Source organism: Ixodes scapularis, unplaced genomic scaffold (genome assembly GCF_016920785.2).
Source record: "Ixodes scapularis isolate PalLabHiFi unplaced genomic scaffold, ASM1692078v2 PGA_scaffold0__279_contigs__length_252992795, whole genome shotgun sequence".
Taxonomy (NCBI): Eukaryota; Metazoa; Arthropoda; class Arachnida; order Ixodida; family Ixodidae; genus Ixodes; species Ixodes scapularis.
The window spans coordinates 23,386,635-23,409,141 of NW_024609835.1; the positions used below are offsets into that span (position 1 = coordinate 23,386,635).

Genomic DNA, 22,507 nt, shown 5'->3' on the forward strand with positions numbered 1-22,507 from the left:
CACGCTTGTGCTTTTTGTATCTCCTACTGTTTTTACTGTTTACCAGTCTAGTCTCAAAGTTTACCAACATAGTCAATTGTGAACTTTTTAATGCAATGTTCATGCAGAGTCTCTCTTGCGAGATCAGGAAACCTGGTAGTTCACTGCGTACCAACACATTTAATGGTGGATCTCTTTTTATCTTTCGTTCTTCTTCATGTTACCTGCACATGGCCTCGAAATACCTTTAATCGTCTGTTTATACTGAAGCAGCAGCGAAAATTAGGTCTACGCCAACGACACCCTTGTCGTCCCATTCTCGTCCTTAACGTGGAATTTCTGTTTGCTCGCCACGGTAGACGTCCGGCGGCCAACCAATACTAGGCCAAAGAGGTTAATGAAGCGCACTATTTTCGGAGACCGCATCGGGGCTAAGACCTTTTGATACGGAGGTTAACAGTGACACAGACAGACACACACGTACACACACACAAACACACGCGCGCACACACTTACATACGCACGAACACACGCGCGCACACACACATATGTTTATCGACAGATACACGCAGACACGGAAACGCACACGCATACAGACAGAATTCGCGCAATAGTGTGTTTGCAGACGCACACAACGGAGCATTCCCGTGTGCTGTCCAGCAGCCGCAGCAGCAGCAACAGCAGCAGCAAAAGGACACACGGGGAATCAGTGGACTCGTGGCATGCGTTTATCGGCTTCTCTGGAATCGATAAGCGGTGAAGATGTGCCCCGTGCGTCGGGCCGGCGGAGGTCTTTTTGGCCGCTGATTCCGCGTCACTTGGAAGCAACTAATCTGCTGCGGCCGACGGGTGAGCGAATCCTTTGCCCGCGGACATGTTCTGATAGCCGCCACTGACCACTCGCCGCGTACACGCCGACTAACGGGCAGGGGAACCTTGCTTCAGCCGAGTCTTGTACGGTCGCGGACAAGATGAACTGAAACGGTCCTTCATTTCTTTGGCATTTCTCTGCCAGCATTTGAGAGAGCATGGGGACCGGACTAGGAAGGAATTGCGAGGTTGAAGTTCCGCACGTAGGTCTATTCGACAAATTGATAGACAATATAGAGCTTTTGTAGGAACCGCAGACTCGGAAAAAGGGCCGGATCGGCTGTTTCAGCTCACGTTGCCCGCGCTGGTACACGCAGTCGTTGCTGTGTTCGGGGGATTGTTTTTGCGCTCGGTGGGCAGCGTCGAGTGACCTGCTGTTTACCCTATGGAGTCGCGAGCCTCTATGTAAGCCTATTGGCTACGCTACAAGTGCGTTCAAATAGTGTCTATACGAAGGTTTCTTCGAGCCTTGTGTGTTTACTAAATTGTAAGATGTCTAAAAATGTCGTAAGTTACATTATTTGTGATACATTTTTTAAAGATCATATTACATTATTGTTATTGTGAATTGGTGTTTAATTGTTTTCTTGTTTACAAACCTGAGTTGGGAGTTGCTTCGGTAGTTATTATAAAAAGAGCTTGGAATGCCATGGAATCTGGTTCCTTGTTGTGGGTATTGGAAAGCAAATAGTGCTTAGAGATAATGCTGTTTTGTCAATATACTCAAGGAGAAAAGAAACCTGTCTAGCATTACCAGCGTTTTTTATTCTTTTATTTTTTGTTCGCCATCAACCTAGTTATTCGTACACATTTCACTGAAAGGACATCAAACGCAATTACAAAAATTTTAATGTTGACATAACCTAGACAACTTCGGTTTATTTTTTGTGCTGTTTTCTCGTACTGCAAGTTGATTCAGTATCAGAGTCAGCTTTCTCTGGATATAACAAAGAGACGCAAGGGAATAAATTCATTCTTAGAGGCTTATTTTTACTTATTGGGCGTTTTAATTTGTTTTAATTGCAGAACCGTTCATTTAAATATACCAGTTGTACCGAATGGACGCCAAATCTTAACCGTAAAATCATGGCCGGGTTGGAACCGGTCGTCTCCGACTTCGCCAAGAAAACATTAAGCGACAAAACATCTTATTGACTGGCCTCATTTCGACCATATTCGATCGTGCCTCAAAGTATACGGTTAGGTATTTTTAACAACTGACCTTTTTCTTTCTCAACAACATAAGTACAATAGTTTTCTTACCATATATGATTGGAAAGAAAAATTAGAGCCAAAAAGTTACATATTTTTTGATAAAGAAATTAATTGAAGAAATATGAAAGACACACGTCGTCCATTCGGGACAGTTACAAACAACGAATGCCCTTCTGCGTATTTGTTTTCATATCTTTCTGCGGAAGTACTCATTCAACAGAGGGCGCAAGGGGGGTCCTATGTGACATAAGCGGTTACGTTTCATAGTTATTGCAACAAATGGTCACGCTGCAGCCGCATGTACGGTTGCTTAATCGCACGTGCTTCTCGAGGCTCTCCTTCGGCAGGCAGATAGACACTCTGCAGTAACTTTCCAGGGTAACATAGTTTTGCCCGCGAAATGTCAAAACGTCGCTTTGGTGCACTCCGTACGGCGTTATCTTACGTGTTTTCTTTTTGCTTTCGTTCGTAAATCTTGCCAGTATTCTTTTTACTTTGTGAAATATCTTGACACACATAGATTTTTCTTCTTTTTTTTTTTCGAAGCGGAGTAAGCACGCTCTCGTGTTTTCTTAGCGGCTTCTTTCATCTAGATTGTCCAGGAGGTTGTTTACAAATCTGACTCACTATTTTAGCACATTAGTCCGAGGCGACTGCATGTATGTCTGCACTTATTTTGTAAGTGCTCTTCTGCGCTTCTGCACAGCGTGTCGATGTACGAGTAGCGCTCCGCAATGGACCGTGATAATTTTAACTGCATTATTTTGCCCTTTCTGTTCTTTCTATCTGGGTTTTAAGATGACCGCATTGTATGAGACTTTTTCGGAGAACGGCCATTGCTGCTTAACAAAGTACCGTTTGTTTATTTCGCAAGCAATTAGGGTTTTATGAACGGTACCGTGATACGTTCAGGGGCCATTTGAATAATTTGTGTTTCGATAACGAAAATCGATAAGTGGTGAGATCGTCTTGAGATCGATGACCTCCTAGCTCTGGCATACCTCTCTCGCCTTCCCTTCGAGCAGGCAATCATAAACGATTCGCGGATTTTGAATTGTTTTTTAAATCGTGCACTATCTTTTAAAACACCGAGCGAATGTTGGGTTTATCGGAAAATGCATTACTTCAGTGCCAAAACTCCCGTGTACTTTGTTCCCCTCCGTGAATACAATATACCCCCATCAGGTTGAAATTTCAGCTTGCTGCTCTGGCATTTTCTCGACGTTGAAATCGGCTTTGATTGCAGCGTCTATGATTGCGGGAATCACGTCTTACCCTACGCGGATCTGATAGAATGTTAAAGGCCTGAGCCGCTGCCAAGTCCAGCTCTTTAGAGAGACAATTCCGACATTTTTGCAAAAATAGCTAAGTCTGAAAAGGCTTCGTTTTTTTTTTTTCTTTTGTTTTTTTCACGGTGACTAACGTCTTGAAGCATGTTAGCCACAATAGGAAATTTAGGCATGAACGATGGGGTGTCACCAATTGTGTGCGGTGCACTACGAGCAACAAAAACTACTTACTGTGGATTTTGCGCTGTAATAAACGAGCACAGGTTTTCAAACGCATAATACAATATTTGAAACCCGTCTGGTCACGCCTGCTTCTAAGAAGTCACTGCTTAGACGTCTGAGAAGATATACGCTAACAAAATTACTTGTCTGTCGAGAAAGAAGGTACAATATTTTTTTTTTTTTAACGCGTTAGGGAGCTTGTGTTGCTGAAAAGCCGGTGACGGTGGCTTCTCGCGAAAATCCTGATTGGTCGATTGGGTCATGACGCCACAGCCACATGACCTCGAGCGGGAATTTCAAACAGCCTGCGACGCTCACGTAAACGTGACGTCACGCGTGGAATAAAAGTGATTCGCATTACATGACATGTGATGCGAATCACTTTAAATGTCGCCGATTTAAAGGTATTTAAAGGTTGAATCAATTAAAGGTCGCCGCATGTCTCAAATGATTTCACTTTATATTTGGCTTAAAGACAATTTTTCTGAATTTTAAGCGGGATTCGAACCCAGGACCCTTCTGCGAGCCAGACACGCTACTGACTAGACCACGCAAGGCAGGCTTGCCCGGCGAATAAGAAGGCGATACGAACGGGGCCCGATAATTGTAAATGTAAGTGCAAGTGCAAGTGGGCGTAGCCAGCCTAGTGTAGTAAACGTTAGTTCGTCCATAGTTTGAGGCGACCATTTTAAAACTTCTTGGAAGTTTTGCGCTATCCACTTCCGCGGCTTGCATTTTTTAGAGACAAAAAGTGATTCACGTGTTTCGGCTCGAAAAAATGTATTGCATCCCTCAAGCTGCGCTAAGAGGCTCCCGATAACACCAGGGGAGTAAATAGAAGGTGCTTCGGTTGGCAGCCAAGATGGGCAACTTTGGAAAGGCCATTCAACCTAAAGAGTGGAAAGGACAACTGCGTCCGCGTTCGGTAGGTCGCTTAAAGTTCATGCCTGAGTTCGTGTCCAATGAATGCGGCTGCGAGCCGTCTCAGAATTTTGTAAATTCTGCACAAGATTGCGCTGTCTGTCGACCCAAACGTTACTGTTATATTTCGTTTCGCAATAAGTTCGACCGTAAACGCACAAGGGTGACGAGCGTCTTGACGATGTGCTTTGGAGCTGCTTGATCGGCTCCATTAGACCTTACGGTCGGCCTTAATATGAGACCGAGTACGGGGATGAATGAAAACAACGTGAACGGTGGAAAGCACAGAAGACAGGACAGAACATCTTTCCCGATGTTTTGTCCTGTCCTCATCTGTTTTCTGTGAGAGTTGGCTCGCCCTACCAAAAGAACACCAACCCGACCTATCGCCACTCCTGATCAGGCTCGTTCACAACATGCTTGGGGGAGAGTGGTAGATTTACTCCTCGAGCACCGGATTATTTGTTTCTTTTTCAATTTAAATTTATTTTCATTGTTCAGTTTATATTTATGTGTAATTCCACTCCTCTCTGTTATGCCTTCGGGCCCTGAGAGTATAATAAATGAAATAAATATTTTTTTCTTTCTCTCTCTGTGTGTCGTCCTTACCTCTGTTCATGTTGTTTTCCTTCATGCCCGTAACTTTACCAGCACGCTTTCATTTGCCAAGGAGTATAGATTGGCAGGGGCAATCGCCTAACCGAGTGTGCCTGTCGCTGACACCCGATAACCGAACATTGTGAACCACGGCCAGAGGCCACGATGCGTGCTCATGTCTTTTGCCTTCTTCCATCGGTCGTTTCAGTGACGACTGGAGGCCGGCCATGACGAGCGGCAAGTCGTCCGAGTCTGTCCGGAAAGCGGCCCTCCAGGAGGAAGAGGAGGAGGACAGCAGCAGCGGCACGGATGGCCCCGTGGAGCTGCCCAGTCCCCCGGACGGCGGTTACGGCTGGGTCATCGTGTTCGCCTCTTTCGTCTGTTTCGTCATCGTCGACGGAATCATCTTCTCCTTCGGAATCTTCCTTCGGGAGTTCGCAATCACGTTCGACGAGTCGAAGAGCTCGACCGCATGGGTGGCGTCCATACAGACAGGATGCTACCTGCTTGCCGGTGAGGCACGTCCGCATGAACTGCGCGGGCCAGAAAATGGTGGCGCAGTAGGAGCGATGTTATCAGAGATGTTATGGTCACTGAAAGGGTCACAACGGCCAGGGAGGGGCTTCACTTTTTTCATCTCCGGCCCGAGCTTCCTGCCTTTGACAATGCCTCGGCGTCTCTGGCACCTCGAGCGCTCACGTGCTGAAGGCTGGACTAGCCTCTTCTATAATTACAAATCCTGGCAGTTCGACGACGGAGCCATAGAGTGCCCGGTTGCAGATTTAGAGCGCGAGGATCTGGTAGCACAAAGCATGAAAGAGCCATTTCTCGAGGAACGTGGACGTCAGCTCACAGATTTTGCAGCGGCGAGGACCCGAATCACATTTGTTCGGACGGGAGAAGTGTGTTTCCGCGTCTCGCCGCAGCGGGGCGCCAATCACGTGACTCTCCTCTCATCCGTTGTTAGCCACTCCACCTTTTCCGTTTCGGCGGGCGCTTTTCGTGGCGATCTGCCAGGCTTTGTCAGTATATAGGAGGCTATGGCGCAGCGGCACGTATAGAGCGCGTGCTGAAGGCTGGACGTTCGGAAGACACGGCCAGCTGTTTTCACTCTGTCAGTGACTATGGTTTACTCCTACTAAATAAACCTAAGACTAATAATGTTTATGTAATCCCGCATATTGGCCACGTAAAGATCGAGATGACCCACACACGCACATAGGAAAATCGTCGCAACACGGCGTAGTCGGCCCTTTTCTGGTTCACCTGGCATGCTTACAGAGGGGCAGCAAGCAAGAGCGTCCCGTTGACTAGGTTAGCTGTTTAAACCACCGTCTAAGAACAAATAAACAAAAATATGTCCGCCCTCACCCGCTTTGCTTAAAAGGAGTTAGCCTAACTGTTACAAATAGGGAAAATAAGCTTCAGTATTTGCCCTTGCATCTAGATATATATTTATATATTTCCTAGTTCCCCAAACTGCTGTGAATTTATATTAAAAAAAAGACAGGTTTTCGGGGGAAGTTCGATCTCAGCACGACGCTGGGATGTCTAAATTGCATCTTGGACTGGTGAATTTAGCGTTCGATACCGTGGTTCTCTCCCCTCCCCCCACCCCAGAAAAAAAAAAAGAAGAAAAAATACAGCATTTTTATTTGCACGTTACCCGCTGAGCAATAATGGCATTTCATTGTCGCGAGCGTGGTGGTTAGCTGTACAAGCGCCGGCTTAGAAGAGGACAAAACCGTTGGGAGGCGCTTTCGTCGCGGCTTACGAATTTGTGGCCGCTTGAATTGACGCAGTATAGCCGACTGCAAAGCGAGCTAATAGCCGCCAGAATTAACGTGATTGGACAAAAGCGAACATTGTTGTTGCATCACGAAGCGGAACTCAGAAGTACGAAACAAAGCCGGGGTAAACACACCAGTCCTTCACGCACTTCAGGCGCAGTGCCCACTGGTAACTAGGTTCGTATCTTTATTTTAAACGTCAGGAAGTCAGGCGTACCACGGTATTCTTGCCTTTGATAAAACGAACGAACGTACTAACCTCAAGCCATGTGCGCGTTCTGTTGTGCGCGTTCTGTTGTGCTCCTTTATATTTGCTTAAATGTATCACATTGATGTACACTTCCCCCCACTGTAATGACACTGGCGCTGGGGGTAAGTGAATAAATAAATAAATAAAAAAAAAATAAAAGGCGTTAGGATATGCAGTGATTGTCACGGCACAACACATGTGAATGGGGTGCATCCAGAACACGAGGCGGTAATGGTAATGCTCGAAGTATATTAATTTTGCTAATTACGGATCACATGCTAGCATCCCGGGATTGTTACGGCACGACGCACATGAACGGGGTGCTTCCAGTACAAGAGGCGATAATTCTCGAAGTGTATTAATTTTTCGCATTACTGATCATATGTGGGAATCCCCGCGAGCATTATCGGTCTAGAAATTCACTTTTGTACGTGTCTGATTCGTCCGCAGGTCCCGCGGCCGCAGGTTTGGCGAACGCCTTTGGTTGTCGCTCGGTGACCATCGCGGGAAGCTTGCTTGCCGCAGCAGGCTTCTGCGGAGCAGTCTTTGCCCAGAATATTGTCCACTTGTATATCTCTATCGGACTCTTCAGCGGTAAGTTTGTACTACACTCGCTGTCATATCATAAAAGATTAAGTTTTTTTTTTCGTTTTTTTTTTCACAGTAAACACGCACTGCGCGAAGTACTTCTAACAAGGTTTGGTTGATGAATGCCGAAACGATGTTTTTTAGCTTTTGAAACATTTACGTCTTGATAAAATAACGTGGAACTAATCCAACGTGGAACTACATACATCTTAAAAAAACACACGAGGGGGGAACTTAGTAAAGGTCCGCGAGGAGCTAGACTTTTTTTACTGTGGTTCTTGAAGTGAATACGAGTGTAGGGTTATCTATCAATCGACTGACTCAATACATATCTAGAGATAAAAGTCGTTTGTACGTACACGAGGGGTGTTCAATAGGCTTTGCCTCCTAAGCTGTAAGTTTTGTTAATTTAATCATGGAATTGAAAAAGTTAAAGTTCGAATGAAACTTTGGAATCTCTTCTTCCCTGGAGCACACCACTTTTTTATATGATCTCCACCAGCCGCGGTGCACTTCTTCCACCAGTGCAGAAATATCTGCAGGCCGTCACAGATGAATAAAGGCGGCTGTTGACGATACCAACGCCGCGCTGGAGGAGATGCAGTTCCAAGATTTTTTGCCTTGCCCACATTACAGTCCGAACCTCGCGCCGTCAAACTTCTGGCTGAATCTGAATCATCTGAATAGCACGCGGTTCGCCCGACAAAGAGGTTACCGCAGCATTGCTCCGTTGATGCCGTCAACAGTCGCCCTCATTCTTCTGCGACGCCATGCAGAGACTAGTGCACCGATGGCAGAAGTGCATCGCCCCTGGAGGGGACTATATCGAAAAGCAATGTGTTCCTGGGAAAGAGGAAATTCCAAGCTGGCTTTTGAATATACGCCCTTCCCATTCAAGCACTGAATAAAAAGTTAGAACCCAGGAGAGAAAACTTCTTGAACACCCCTCGAAGGTCAGCATCAGATAACGGCTGTACCCTCTGACAAGGAAATCGTTTTCACGCCTTCTTTCCGAACTTCATTAGCATCTAACTCAACATCTGTACATCCATAGGAACTTGGGCGTCTGTATGGCACAAAACGTAGGTTTCTATATCAAACGGTCCAAGTATGCATCAAACTGATTGCCTAATTCACTATTGCAGGTACTGGCTTCGGCTTGATCTTCCTGCCGGCCGCCGTGACCATCAGTTTCTACTTCGAAAGGAAGCGAGCATTCGCCACGGGCATCGCCGTCTGCGGCTCAGGCATCGGTGGCTTCCTCATGGCGCCGTGTTGCCAAGTGCTCGTGAACACGTTCGGCTGGAGAGGTTCCTTCCTCATCCTTGCCGGACTCACGCTAAACTGCTGCGTTGTTGGGGCCCTCTTTAGGCCCATAGAGGAGCCGGAGCCCGAACCGGACCCCACCCCAATGAAGCCTCTCCTCCTGCGAATCAAAGAAGCCAGGGATGCCATGACCAAGTGGGACTCCGTAGAAAGCGGCATCGACGAGAACCTCCTAACTAGTCCGAGGCGGAAACGAAGCTGCCCGCCCCCCAGGATTCTTCACGACGTGATGAGCACCGAAGAGCGAAGCGCCTCTAGTTCGACCAGCGGGAGTAACAGCAGCCCGCCACCGCCTTACTTCGAAGCCGTGAGGACCACCAACCAGCAGTACGACTGCTGCCACAACAACAACCAGCTTTCGGTGGAGTACAAGCCTTACCGAAGAATGTCTTACCCGAGGAGCAGGCGCCGACGGATGACGGCACCGGAAATGCGGCCTTTCTACCGGCAGGACATCTTATTCAGTGCCAGTCTCCTGCGCATTCCGGAGTACAGGTCGCAGCGGGACATTGCTTCCTATCATCAGAGCATCGCCAACTTTCCTAAGCCGGGACCGGGCAAGAAATGGGGCTGCCTGTCCCCCGAGATGACGAATACTTTCAGCCAGATGCTGGACGTGTCTCTTCTGACGAGTCCTACGTTCATGACACTGGCGATATCGGGGTTTCTGACGCTCGCCGGCTTCTTCATTCCGTTCATGTACATCGTGGATAAAGCCATACTCTCTGGGATCTCACCGGACCAGGCGGCATTTATTCTCTCAGCCATCGGCATCACGAATACGGTCGGACGAGTGTTCTCCGGATGGGTTTCAGACCGACCCCAAGTCAACGCCCTGTGCATCAACAACGTGGCCTTGACTGTGGGTGGCATCGCCACCGCACTGTGCCCCTTTTTCGAGACCTACACAATGCTCCTGGTCTACAGTGCTGTCTTTGGATTCTCAATTGGTGAGAGGTTTATGTTTGAAATGAACAAAGGATGATCGCTAATGTCATTTTGTCGGTTTCAGCCTGCTTCGCTGCTCTTCGTTCCATCATCGCTGTCGAGATGTTCGGTGTCGAAAAGCTCACAAACGCGTTTGGCCTGCTGCTGCTTTTCCAGGGGGTGGCTTCGATAATAGGCTCACCGGTTGCAGGTATGTGAAAGAGGATCTCTTGCTAATCAATTATTTATATTTCCGATGGGGTAGGTCAGTGAAAACTATTTCCCAAAATGTTTACGCAACATTGAGTCTCCTTATGATCATGCGAAGCGGAGAAAAATAGAAAGACAAAGATCAAAGCACGAGGTGACCAGCTCGGCCCTCGCAAGTTGGCCACTATTGTGGAAAGGGTGAATGCCAATGCGTACTCAGACTACCTCTTCTGCAGGAGCCTTCACCCAAATGAAGCATTTTGCGGAGTGACGCTCTCATATCTGTAATTTCTACAGCACTGGCTTAAACCGAGGGGTCCTAGAAGAAAACTAAAGCACTTTTATCACTCCCGCATGTCTTTTTCAGACAACATAGCCTCACGGGCATTCTGCATACAACCTAAGAACATGTCTAACTTAACTGAGTCATACACCGCGTTTAGTTTTGTTAGAAAAATCTTTTGGCACGTCATTCATATTGCGAGGGAGATCAGGCGATTAGAATTAAATTTCCGTCTTTTGTGTCAGCCTACTTCGTCTGGTCTTCCTCACAGAGGGGTGGAGGTACACTCTTGTGGAACAGTTCGGAGGATACGCTTCCTCAACTCGGGAGTTCTGAAGGATCCGCTTGAAAGCGAGATGGTACAGGAAACTTTACCTCCATTACGTTGCGAGGAGGATCATATTGATGCAGTTGGGCACAGAAAAATACGTTCAATCGTAGGAAGTGAAAACACGCAGGCTAGCAGCTGGTGAATTGACTTCACAATGAAAAACCCGAGACTGAGAGAAAATAAAATAACGGACAAGTACACAGACCATGTACTTGTCTGAATTTTTTTTTCTGTCGTTTATTTATTTATTTATTTATTTATTTATTTATTCTTGTGGATTGAATTTTGGTTACCGTTACGGTGGGCTGGAGGGAGAGGTGTGCTCACGGCCTGGTTCGGCATGATAGGCAGGAAGCAATTGTGTAGGTGTTCGTTGCTTCTCCGCACTGTGCCAGAAACGCCACTTGAACATGATCCGCACGCAATGCTGTTGCTGTCTGTCAAGTCACACGTGATACACTGCTCGTGGTCCTAGCCAAACCGAAAATTTGTTGTCTAAGATCAGAAATAAAAGAAGAAGTGGAGGTTGAAGTTGTTTTGATATCAGCTTTTACTAAGGTGAGCTCCAGATCCGTTTAGTTTCCGGCGCCCGCGTGTACTGTTAGAGCTTTTATAGACGTGTAGTCTTTGTAGCATGAACATGAGGAGCATCTAAATCCTTTCGCATTATGCTCGTCGTATTGGGGCAGGCTCCGGCATATCATGAATCGACTGATGAACCCTGGTCCAGCTATGGCCGCATACTTCCGCCTAGCCCACTTTAATTTCAGCGCACTGAGACAAATTATGCACGGCTTCAGGACATGGGAGCGCTGGGATCGAATCCAATGCAAACGTCATAGATCTGCTCAGTAAGTCATCTACCTGAACCGCGTCCCTGCTTGTTTTGACGTGGTAGAGCATCGCACAGGTGCGCGGTTGTGTAATCACAAAAGCGTGGAGCGCATTACAAACCTTAGGTCAAGCCTCACACCGCACTGGTGATGTTACCCCTCCACGACGTCAAACCATGCCGCTGACTCTCAGAGGTAGATTGCCCTCTTGCTATTAAAACTTTCACGAAGCCCCATTTGTTTTCCCCTCATTTAATACCAAAGGGAACGACGAAGAAAGTTAATAAAAGGCTCAATGAGTACATGTGTTTATAAGAGTTACAACGTATATCTCCTGATGGACGTCTGAAAGGGAGAAATGCTTTTCAACGCCACTGCACTGCACCAGAGTGAGACCCGGGCCACCTAACTTATTCGTAAAATATTGTGGTTTATCGGCTAATACAATACATGAATGTGCCGGCGCCCCCTCATTAAAACGACTTAAATATAAAGCTCTCACAATCCTCACTTTCTGTTCAAATAGCTATCCGAGTATATTTGTTTTTGAGGTTTAGAGACCGACTTCCTCTTTTCGTGTAGAGAAGAGAAAACTGTATGTATGTATGTAAAAACGTTTATTATGATGCCGCCTCTGGCTTCAAGCCCTGCGGAAGAAAGGAAGAAGGGAAGTGAAAATGACGATGATTAAATGAACCTGTCGACCTTGGAAGATCAGAACAAGTCGATGAGAAAGATGTAGGCGAGTTTTTGTTCACTCTGAATGGCGGTGGTCGGTTTCGTCCACTCTATTGGGACCAAGGACTTATGTCGTCGGGGAGGTTGCGAATCGCAGCCTCCGGCGCGGATCCCGCGCAGTCCCACACGAGATGGGAGCAAGTGGCGGGAACGCCGCGACGTTCGCCGTTCGGATCGCGGCCGACATTGTCTGGATCCGACAGATGGATAATTATTGACGGCCAGACCGGCGTCAGCATTGTCCTCGTTTGGAGTTGGTTGAGGTCCACCCGCTCCCATCGCGGAAAGTCGCTCGGAATGCGGTGAGGGTTGGGTGGCAGGAGGGAAATGAGGCGCACCTTGCGTGCTATTTGCTCTTCGCGCTTCACCTCGGAAAGGTAAAAGTCGGCAACATCATCAGGCTCCTTATCAGGACCGAGTGAAGGCTGTTTTGCTTGTAGCTGTGACCTCGCGGCCCCATTCGCCCTCTCGTTTTACGGGACACCTTCGTGGCCTGGCAACCACGCGACTGTGATCGTTTGGACAGCTTTCGCTTTGCGCACCAATGTTCGGATCTGTGGAACCGTGGCGTTACATGTGTCCGTGCGACGCAACTCACGGAGCGCCTCTTGGGAATCTTTATATATGCGAGTTTCTGTGATGTTGGTTCTCTTCAGAATGGCCGCCTGATCAAGATCGCCTGCAGTTTTGCGGAGCACGTGCTCTTTGTGTTTTCGGTGATATCTTGCTGCATGTCTTGTCTTGTAAAGGAGTACCAGGCGGTGTCCGTGCCGCCGGACTTGGAGCGAGATGCGTCTGTGTAAAACACTTCAACGTGCCCTCCGATACCACCGACTTCTGCCATGTGATTGGAGACCTGGCTGACTCGTCGGCCCCGCGCGCCATTCCCTCAGTTTTTTTAGAATCGGTTTGGAAACGGCGACCGCCTCCGTTTTCCATGGGGGCGGAGGTGTCGGCATAAGTGGGCCTTCAATGAGATGTGCGCGCCCATTAAATGTCAGGATAGCTCTGCATCGGGGGTCCGGGGCAGGTGTAGGGCTTGGCTGACTCGTTGTTTTTCGGCGATTTCTTGAATGGCATTCATCTGCCAATGCGTTCGAGCTCTTCCACCCGCGTGAAGCGAGGGTGACCCGTGACAATTTTCATTGCGACCCGATTCATTGACGAGTGTAGTCTCCTGCGTCTGAGTTGTTTTTTGAAAGTTCAGTTCATAAATAACCTTTGACATTAGAAGTGTTTACGCGAGGCGGCGTTATAGGTCTTTCTGAGCCCCAAAAGTTTTGTTGGTCATTGCTTTAAGGAGGGTCAGACCGTTTTTTCACTGCTTTTTTACTTGCGTCATCCATGTGATGGCCCTTCTGCTGTGGTCGAAGGGGACACCCAGAATTTTCACACTGCCTGTCGGTGTGGTTGGTGGGGGTGCCACACAAGTGAAGCTGAATGTCTGTTCGCGATATCTCGCGCTTTGCGGGAATGACCCTATGCATGGTCTTTTCCCTAGAAAGCTCAAGTCCTGTGTCTTGTGCGAAAGTGGTGATGGTGTCAAGGGCACGTTGCATGAGGTGTTGCTGGTCGGATGCAAGTCTGGCTGTCATCCCCAGGGTGACGTCATCCGCATAAATGATATAATGGAGCTGTAGAACGGCTTTGACAGCTAGGACGAGGTCCGTCATGGTGAGGTTGAAGAGGAAAGGCGAGAGGACCACCCCTTGAGGTACGCCGATGTTGTTGGCCTTCCAGCGCCCATTTGTATTTCCGATCGCTATTTGGTAAGTGCAATCTTCAAAAAAGGTCTTGATAAAATTTAAGAGGCGGCCCAATAAAAGTCGCCTTTGAGCAGCAGCGACCACGGTGGAGTACTAAATAGAGTCAAGGGCCTTTCGCAAGTCAATGACGACGAGTGTCCGACGCAGAAAATTGAAGAGATTTCGTTTGTAAAGGTCGGGATGAATCATTAACAGGCTGTCTTGAGTTGACTTGTGAGGTCGAAAACCTGTCTCCATGGGTTGGGGCACCCGTAGTCTCAAGGATCCATTGCAGGCGGCCGGTGACCATGCGCCCCGATACTTTGCTTAAATTGGAGGTGAGAGATATCGGTCGGAGGTTTGCTATTGCGTGTGAAGTCTTGCCAGGCTTCGGTATGGTAATCACTGTGAACAGTTTTCCGCCGGTATTGCGTCTTTCATCCAGACCACATTGAACGTGTCGAGGAGTTCGTTCATCGCATCCATGGGAAGGTTGCAGAGCGCCGTTATGGCGATTAGTTCTGAACTAGGTGCTGAGTTCTCCTTCGCTAAGCTAAGGGCGTCACTGAGCTCCGCCATAGTGAACGGTGCGTCCCCCGATTGTTCGTTTATGACGGGCAGTAGGGTGTAGACCTCGGCCGGTGGCGGCGTTGGTTGTTGAGGAAAGAACTGTTACTTTGCTAACTCCGCGAGTTGTTCCTCGGTTATTCTGAGACGCAAAGCTCGGTTGCTCCCGGTGTTGCGGGTTTTAGTCTTGCCGGTGAGTCCCTTGTACGCATTCCATACTTTCATGTAGACCGTCCTGCCGTTGAAAGAGTCGCATAGCCCTCTCCAGGTAATGCGGCAGAACTCGATCATGTATCGTTTGGCCTCGGCTGTGGCTTGATTCAGGCGGGTCTTGTTCGTAAGAGATTTCGTGGCCCTGTAGCGAACGAGGGTCTTGAGGCGTCTTTCCCACAGCTTGACTAGGTGGAGGTCGAGAGGGTGTGTCCTCTTTCACCTGGTACTCGGTACGGGCCTCTAAGAGCGCGAGCTAGATGCGCTTCGCGAGTGGAACGTCGTCGTGATGACTCATTGCGGTACGATAGTTGTCCCACTTCGTGAATGTTGCCCTCCATCTTGGGGAGGAGCGATTGGAGAGCTCGTTAAAAATGGAAAGGTAATCGCTGCCCATGGGGTCTGACTGTACTTGACATTGAACTTTCAATTTCGGAAAGGCCCAGGTTAGGTAGGGTGACCTGTCGTTGTGTCCGGGTATCTGAGCCAACCGGTTTGGTACTTCGGGGCTCTTGCAGAGCTTGAGCCTGGCTGCAATGCTGGTTTTCTTAATGTTCTTTCCCCGGGCGTTCTTGTCGGCGTATCCCCGCGAGGTGTGACGAGCGTTAAAGTCGCCAGTCAGGATGGTGTGCGGACTGTTTGCCTTTAAATGTTCGGGTGTTTGCTATATTCATGAATTTTGATTTTGTCAACATTAACTTTCTAAAGGAGGATAACGTCTGGTGCTCGGTATTTTAGTGCTTGCAGACGAATTTTAAGTTCCGGTAGCTTTGGCTGCAACCCTCCGCAGTTCCACTGAAGTATCCATGGGGATGGGCTTGAACGCCGTGTGGTGTGCTTACGTGCGGGGGGTGATTTCTGTGGGTCGGCGTTTGTGTTGGGTTGATTAATGCTTGCCGCTATGCAAGTTAATGAGCATACGTATTGTCACCGTGAGTGCCGTCATATGTTTTTCCAGTGGCGCGAACCCTACCTGCTGGGCTTGCAGAGTTTGTGTCGTCATGGTGGGATGTTGTAAATGATGCGCTTGTGGTGTCTTAAGCTGAATCGATCCCGTGGTCATCGCTACATATGGGTTCCCGCCACTTAAGTGTGCCGGTGGTGCCGGAGCTGTAAGCAGACGCGGAGGCTGTCCCTGTCCTTGTTGTTTTCCTGCTGTTGGTCGCTGGTTGTTGTGCCTCAGGGGGATCGCTCGTTGCGGGCAGTCCGTGCTGGTGGCAACGTGGGCACCACCCCAGGTTCTGCACTTTGAAATTTGCGCGCATCCTTCCATGCTGTCGTGCTCGGAGCGGCATGTTCCACGCCGAGCAGCGTCCCTAGGGCACACATCCATCTTGTGTCCGTATGTGTTGCAACGAAAACACACCAGTGGACGTGGGTGGTACTCGCGTACACTAAGGGCCTCGCACATGTAGCTGACTTTCTTGGGGAGGACTCTTCCTCGAAGTGTCACGAGGATGGTGTTCCCTTTGGGTCTCTATGTATCTCGCTGCTACGACTTTGTGACTCTTGCAAACAATGTCTGCCGGTAGCGACTAGGGAGTCGCCTTGTTTTCCTCGCCCGAGAGGTAGTATACTTTCCGGCATTCGGTTCCCTGCCATAGCTTTATAAGGCTGCAGTGGGTGTACTTCTGTGCCCTTTCGTATTTCCATCACTTTGAGAAGTTCCTCCAACGTTAGGGGGTCGCGTGTTGTTATGGCTATTGCATTTGCCTCTTCATTACAATGAACGGTGTACCGCTCATTACTCTGAATGCCGGCTTGCTTGGCAGCTTCAAAGATTTTCTGTCCTGTGAAGGCATTAACCTCCTTTCTTCCAGTGGACTGGAGTACCACCCGTCTGTGTTAGTTGTGGAATTGGTTTTGACGCACCAGCATCTTCCGGAGTCAGCGGGTTTCTTTTCCTCTTTCGTAGTGTTGCGCCTGGGAGCGGCCACTCACGGTCGTCATCCCATTCCATTTTCTGCGACGCAACTTGCGGTGCCTTTCTGTATGGTGAGGACAGCTCTGTCTTGTGTTCTTCAGTAAGGCCACTATAACACCAAGGCGCGGTGACTGTTGGAAGCTGGCTGCCATCTTGGAGCAGCGAACGTGCTGAATAAGAATGGTCGCTATCTGGAATATGACGGTGCTCTTCTGAAAACGTTGTGTAATCTTGCATATTTGTTTCGCTTCTAGGCGAGCGAAATCTTGATTTACTCCGTCTCGATAGACGCCACTGCCGTGGTTATTGTTGCCGCACTTGTTGAGGTGGGCAGCGCTCAGTTTGCGGAGGCGGTATGAACTGCTCCATAAAATGGTTCAGTGCCTCGCGGAATGTGGGGTTATGCTGAATGATTGCCGCTAATATACTCCATGTATGTTCGGGACCTGGTGGTGGTGGTCTTTGTAGCTGTTCTTAAGTTGGTGGAAGGCTTGTAGTGGGTAGAACCTTCCGTATAGAGGTATCTTATCGGGAAAGTAGTCGGCTCCGGATGGTGGCTGTTACTGGGTGAGGCTCGACATGTCATGTGCCGGGGGCCTTCAGCGTCGATCGTAATAGGAATAGGTCACCACCCGAGCAGGTCTGACCCGGGTACAGGGCCCAGTCCGCAGAGGGCCCGCAGGCCAGTGAAGTGGGAGCAATGTTAATCTCGCAGGAGCAGTAAAAAATACGTCCTATCAGTTTGATCGCTTCACGTGCTCCCCCCAGGATAAATGTACCTTTTACAGGTACTTTTTTTTTCTTTACACCAGAATACGAATTTGCTTCCTAAACTTCGACAACAAATATCCGCGGATAGCTATTGGAACAGCAGGTCCGGATTTTATGAGCTTTATCTTGGAGTCGTTTTGCTAAGTGGTGCCGGCACATTCATATTATTAGTCGAGAAATCTCAATATTCTACAAAGGCATCATACATTCTCGAGAAGGACAGCACCATGTAAAAGATCGTCCCGCGGTCGAACTGCAGAATTGTCGAATTTATTGTCCGCGAGCTATGGCTATCTTGAAGGCCCGAGTTCATTCTCGTAGAGAACAACCGTTACAGAAAATGAGATAAAAGTGCGATCGGTGGAAAAGCGGTCATTAGCAGCACACAATTGAGTGCTGAGTACACTAGAAAACCAGATGATCTCAGCACAAGTGACGACGCGGCAAAAGGCGCGCAGTTCTTGGCACATATGTTGACCAGATTCGATGGCTGCGCTATCCAGAGCCACTAAATAAGCTACGCTTCAGAGTAATGACACTTCAGCCATCTTGATGCAATCATGGTTGCCAGTTATCCAAGCTTTATCTGAAATCGCAGGAAACGTTATTTTGTCCCCCATAAATGTTGGGGCAATTCATGACAGAGCAAAACGATATCACCTGAGCTTCTTACCGCCGTGTCTAAAACTGAGGAAGTCACATTTTTTAATTGTGACGATGGACAGTTGCGTCTGCTCTGCTCTAGGCACCAAGATGGCGGCGACCACTAGCAGATCGGGGAACGGAGTGCCGATACTCTAAGCTTAGCTTGTTTAGTGGCTCTGGCTCTCTCTATACTTCCGTCCTGGATCCCTAGATTGAATCTAAGCAGGCAACGAGCAGACCTCCTCCTTCAGCCCACCCACCACCGTTGTCTGGCCAGTCCAGGCACAAGCGTGGGAGGGCGAACGCTTCCATTTGCTTGAACAGCGCGATGAGGATGTTTACAATTTTACGAGTGGGATGTTTGAAGACGGCGTAATATATTCACGATACTCGTTATTTCTTTGACACGCAGGGTTTTTCTTCGACCTAACTGGCACATACGACGCTTCCTTCTACATTGCCGGCTCCGTGATCACCCTTTCGGGGATCATGTGCTTCCCACTGCCGTGGATATCCAGGTGGGAGAGGCGGCGGAAGGAAGGTCCTCTGCCAGAGATTATCACGACAGGAGCCGACGACGCAGAGGGCGAAGAAGGCCAGGTCATGGTGACTGTGACTTAAGGGCTGCCCTCTACGCTCGCTGGACCAAGCTCAAGCAATCGTGCATCTAGCGCGGCGATCTTCTTGACACAAAGAGCGTACCGGACGATGGTTAGTGTCGCGTGCGTTCTCGAGTCGACCAAGAGGAAACATCCTGCCTGCGCGCACCCGCGCGCACCTGGCAAGCAGAACTGAGCAGTGTTGGCGGCATGCCAACTTGCCGCGACTTGATGACAAGGAGATACCGCGGCATGTGTGAATTCTGACTATAACGTGTCGCCGTAGAACAACAAGTTCGCTGTTGACAACTGAACAACTCTGTAGGAAGCTGTCATCATAAGCTGGGCACCAGGACGCCACGAATTTTGATATTCTTAGCAGCCATAGTGCATACGTTTCTAGACATTCCTTGCTGCCATGGCGCACTGTCGACGAATCACAAATGGGCGCCGGCAGCAACGCTTCTGTTCGCTTCTGGCTGACTGGCTGTGTAGGCCGACTCTGGAAGTCACTAATCCAGTGTCTTTAGAACCGCTTTACCTCGAACACAGGCTTTTAATTGACACCCTCTCCCCCTTCTTAACCCCCAGAAAAAGTGGATATGTACCGTTCTCTGGGCCAATTAGCGAACCACGGCAGAGGCTGAAAAACATAACAGAGATTCCTCAGTTCTCGTAGGACACTTCGCGCACGACTGAACCTAGTCCAGGACAGGAGGTCGTGAAGATGGACCAGGTCACGCCCTGGCTGTTCTGGGCATACGTCATGACACGCACGTCTTCTTTATCGTGGTATTTCACCGTTTTAGTTCTGTTTCAGGGAGATTAGTTAACTCATCTCTTAACTTTCTACACACAACGTACAAACATGAGTTTTTGGCTACGCCAGTGGATGTTCAAACTCAAAGCTCTGTAAAGTCACAGTCAGTACGAACACCGCTGGTGGTGAATGTGTACATAAGTTGCATGAAGAGTTTATGCCTGTCATTTCCCGTTTGAGAAACAATAGTTTGCTATGTGGAGAATGTAGACGCTCATGTTTCAATTTCTGTGATTTTTCTTTCTGTGCACGACTCTTTCCTACAGGATTCAAGGCGTGCAGCACACGCAACACGCACAAACATTTGCATTTTTGAGCACTGGCTTCGTCCACATCTCACTTATGTCATATGGCTTCAATATTATGACAGATGCGAAAGGTGTCGACGTTCTTGACACATGTTTTCTAATTAGTTTACTTGCACTATCTTAACCAGTGCCCCATAAAGACCAAAAGGGTCTCTAAAATATGAAACTCACGTAAGATTTCTACATACCACAACTCCTATGAGGAAATGGGTTCTCTTCCATTCAGTTTCATTAGTGAGAATGAAAACATATTTTGTTGATATGCAGAGTTTTATCAATTATGTTATCCTTATTTTCCTGCAAATATTCGAAGTTCACAAGAATGTGAAGCTTCACAAAAAAAGACAATAATATTTCTAAAAAAATCAATGTCCAAAGCATTTTTTTAAAATACAATTGAATCTTTTTGTGCGTTTGGCAGTTAGGGAAATTGAAAAAGTCTGCTGGAGAATTCATTTGGCGCAGGCACCCGCGATAACCTCTTGCATCAAACGCCTATAGTTTTCAAGCGCACAGGAAGCCATTTTCATTTCACCACCATTCTCTCATTTTCATTGGCTATTTCCTATCTGGTGGAAAATAACATAAAACCAACAGCACTCTAAAAGGTGTTATCATATAGGCCCGGCCTAAAAATAGGTCGAGATGAATAATCAGTTTCTGGCTTTTGATAGTTATAGGGACACCATAGGGACATTTCCGGCGGTTCTGAGTTCTTTTTAGCTGCTCTTGTATTGCGGATGTACGCAATAAACTCGTTGTTTTTCTTGATGATCCCTTCTTACCTATACTACTACATTTTACCTCTAGACTAAGGACCACGTAGGACACTACGAGCCGTCTAACCTAATCCAATACCTTTCGAGTGCCACGTGGCATTCGAAAGGGACCTAGTGACGCCTCGGGTGCATAGTCACGTGATACCGTTACTCTGCTGGATTGGCTGAGATGGATTGTAGGGTCTGCAGCGGTCCATCACAAGTTTAAACGGAGTACTGTCGCGGAAAATGTGAGCTCAAACACTCCCTTGTGGTTGCTTGGCGTTTATGCCGGCTTTTAAAAGTGATTTGGTTCAAACTAGTGATGAAATGAAAGTCTTAGAACGCTTTGATGAATCAAAAAGTAAAAAAGTTTGAGGAAAAAAAGAAGAGGCCGCAATGGGTGTTTCAGCTCATACTGTCCGCGGGGGTCGAAGTGAAATGAACAGGAAATATAACTTTTGTTTCAAAGTTCGCTGCTTGAGATCGAGTGGGTGAAATTTCGTTTCCAATCGAATGTGCGCTTGAGCATCCTGAAGTGCTATTTGATACAACGCGCTTGGGCCTGGTGTCACGACATGCAATCCATTTACCTTTTGGAACTGTGACTGCGCAAAATTGTTTATTCATCTTTATGTTATAAGACTCAATGGCCAAATTGAATTTAAAAGATAAAACCCAATCGGACGCCCCAACGTTCGTTTACTTCCAAATACCGAAGATGAACACCTTTGGTAACAATGCGCAAAATGCCATCCTTGAAGTGAACAATGTTATAGAAAAACGTGTGTAAAATACATAGTTCAGGATCAATTGTCCTCCAGCTGCGTCTTAAATTATTTGGCGGGACACAGTCTGGGATTCTTGCAACTTTCTCAGAAACACCTGGAACAATTCGGGTTTTGGATCCTCGTTGGTTGCTTTTTCGGGGGTGCATAATAATATATGCTGTAGAACTTCGAGTTGCTATTCTTTTTTTTCGAATGTTTGTCACTCTTAGACATGCTCCTACAATTTTCATAATCATGAGCCGAAAAATTTGTCACGAATACATGCGTGATTTATGAGAACCACTGTCACAAGAACTTTATCAACCTCGTTTTGTGTTTGTATGGCAATCTTAAGTATGTGTCAGCAAATATAGGATCACAACAGCCTGCCCCGAGCCAAGTGACCCGCTTGTACTTCTGCCAGATAAATCTGTTTAAATAAATCTTCTCAAATAGAAATCTAATAACATGCTTTGTTCACGTTGTCTGAAGTGACGTATCCAATGGCCGACTGGATGTGCACTAAATAGAATGTCAGTTTTGTTAAGATTGTACGGGAGACGTAGGTTCTGCTCAAATATCAAAAGCAGTAGTGGTATCTATAGTGCATCCTTGCTATATATTTTCTTCCATCGACTTTGATGTTTGATACAGTCGGACGCAGGGCCCGCATCAATGTTGTTAAGCAAACAAGCTGTTTTTCTTCATAGTGTTGTCCTAGGATAACCGGCGCTGGCTCCTTTGACAATCGCCGCTATTACTCCAAATCATTGTTTGCGGGTGGTGAAATTTACGCCACTGGCCCTCTTCCGCATACACCACCAACATTTCCACCGCCAACACCACCGGCACATTTTAGATACTCGAGTGGGGCACGTTAACGATAACAATCTTCACATATTCATTTTATTATGATTTGTCTCACCTTTACCACCTTTATTCATGGGCTAATGTTATGGCGCCTGTTCACCTTCATGAGGTGGTATATTACAGCATCCCATATCGCTATGCATTACAGCAT

General features: G+C 47.6%; 1 protein-coding gene across 1 annotated transcript; it reads left to right on the plus strand.

The window, feature by feature from the left end:
• Nucleotides 1-675: 675 nt before the first annotated feature.
• LOC8042295 (monocarboxylate transporter 13) lies at nucleotides 676-21,950 on the plus strand. Its single transcript, XM_029976736.3, has 6 exons — nucleotides 676-828; nucleotides 5,302-5,606; nucleotides 7,584-7,727; nucleotides 8,867-9,997; nucleotides 10,060-10,185; nucleotides 18,644-21,950. Exons 2-6 carry the CDS (start codon nucleotides 5,321-5,323, stop codon nucleotides 18,850-18,852), a joined length of 1,896 nt encoding a protein of 631 aa, XP_029832596.2. The 5' UTR covers nucleotides 676-828; nucleotides 5,302-5,320; the 3' UTR covers nucleotides 18,853-21,950.
• The last annotated feature ends 557 nt before the right edge of the window (nucleotides 21,951-22,507 follow it).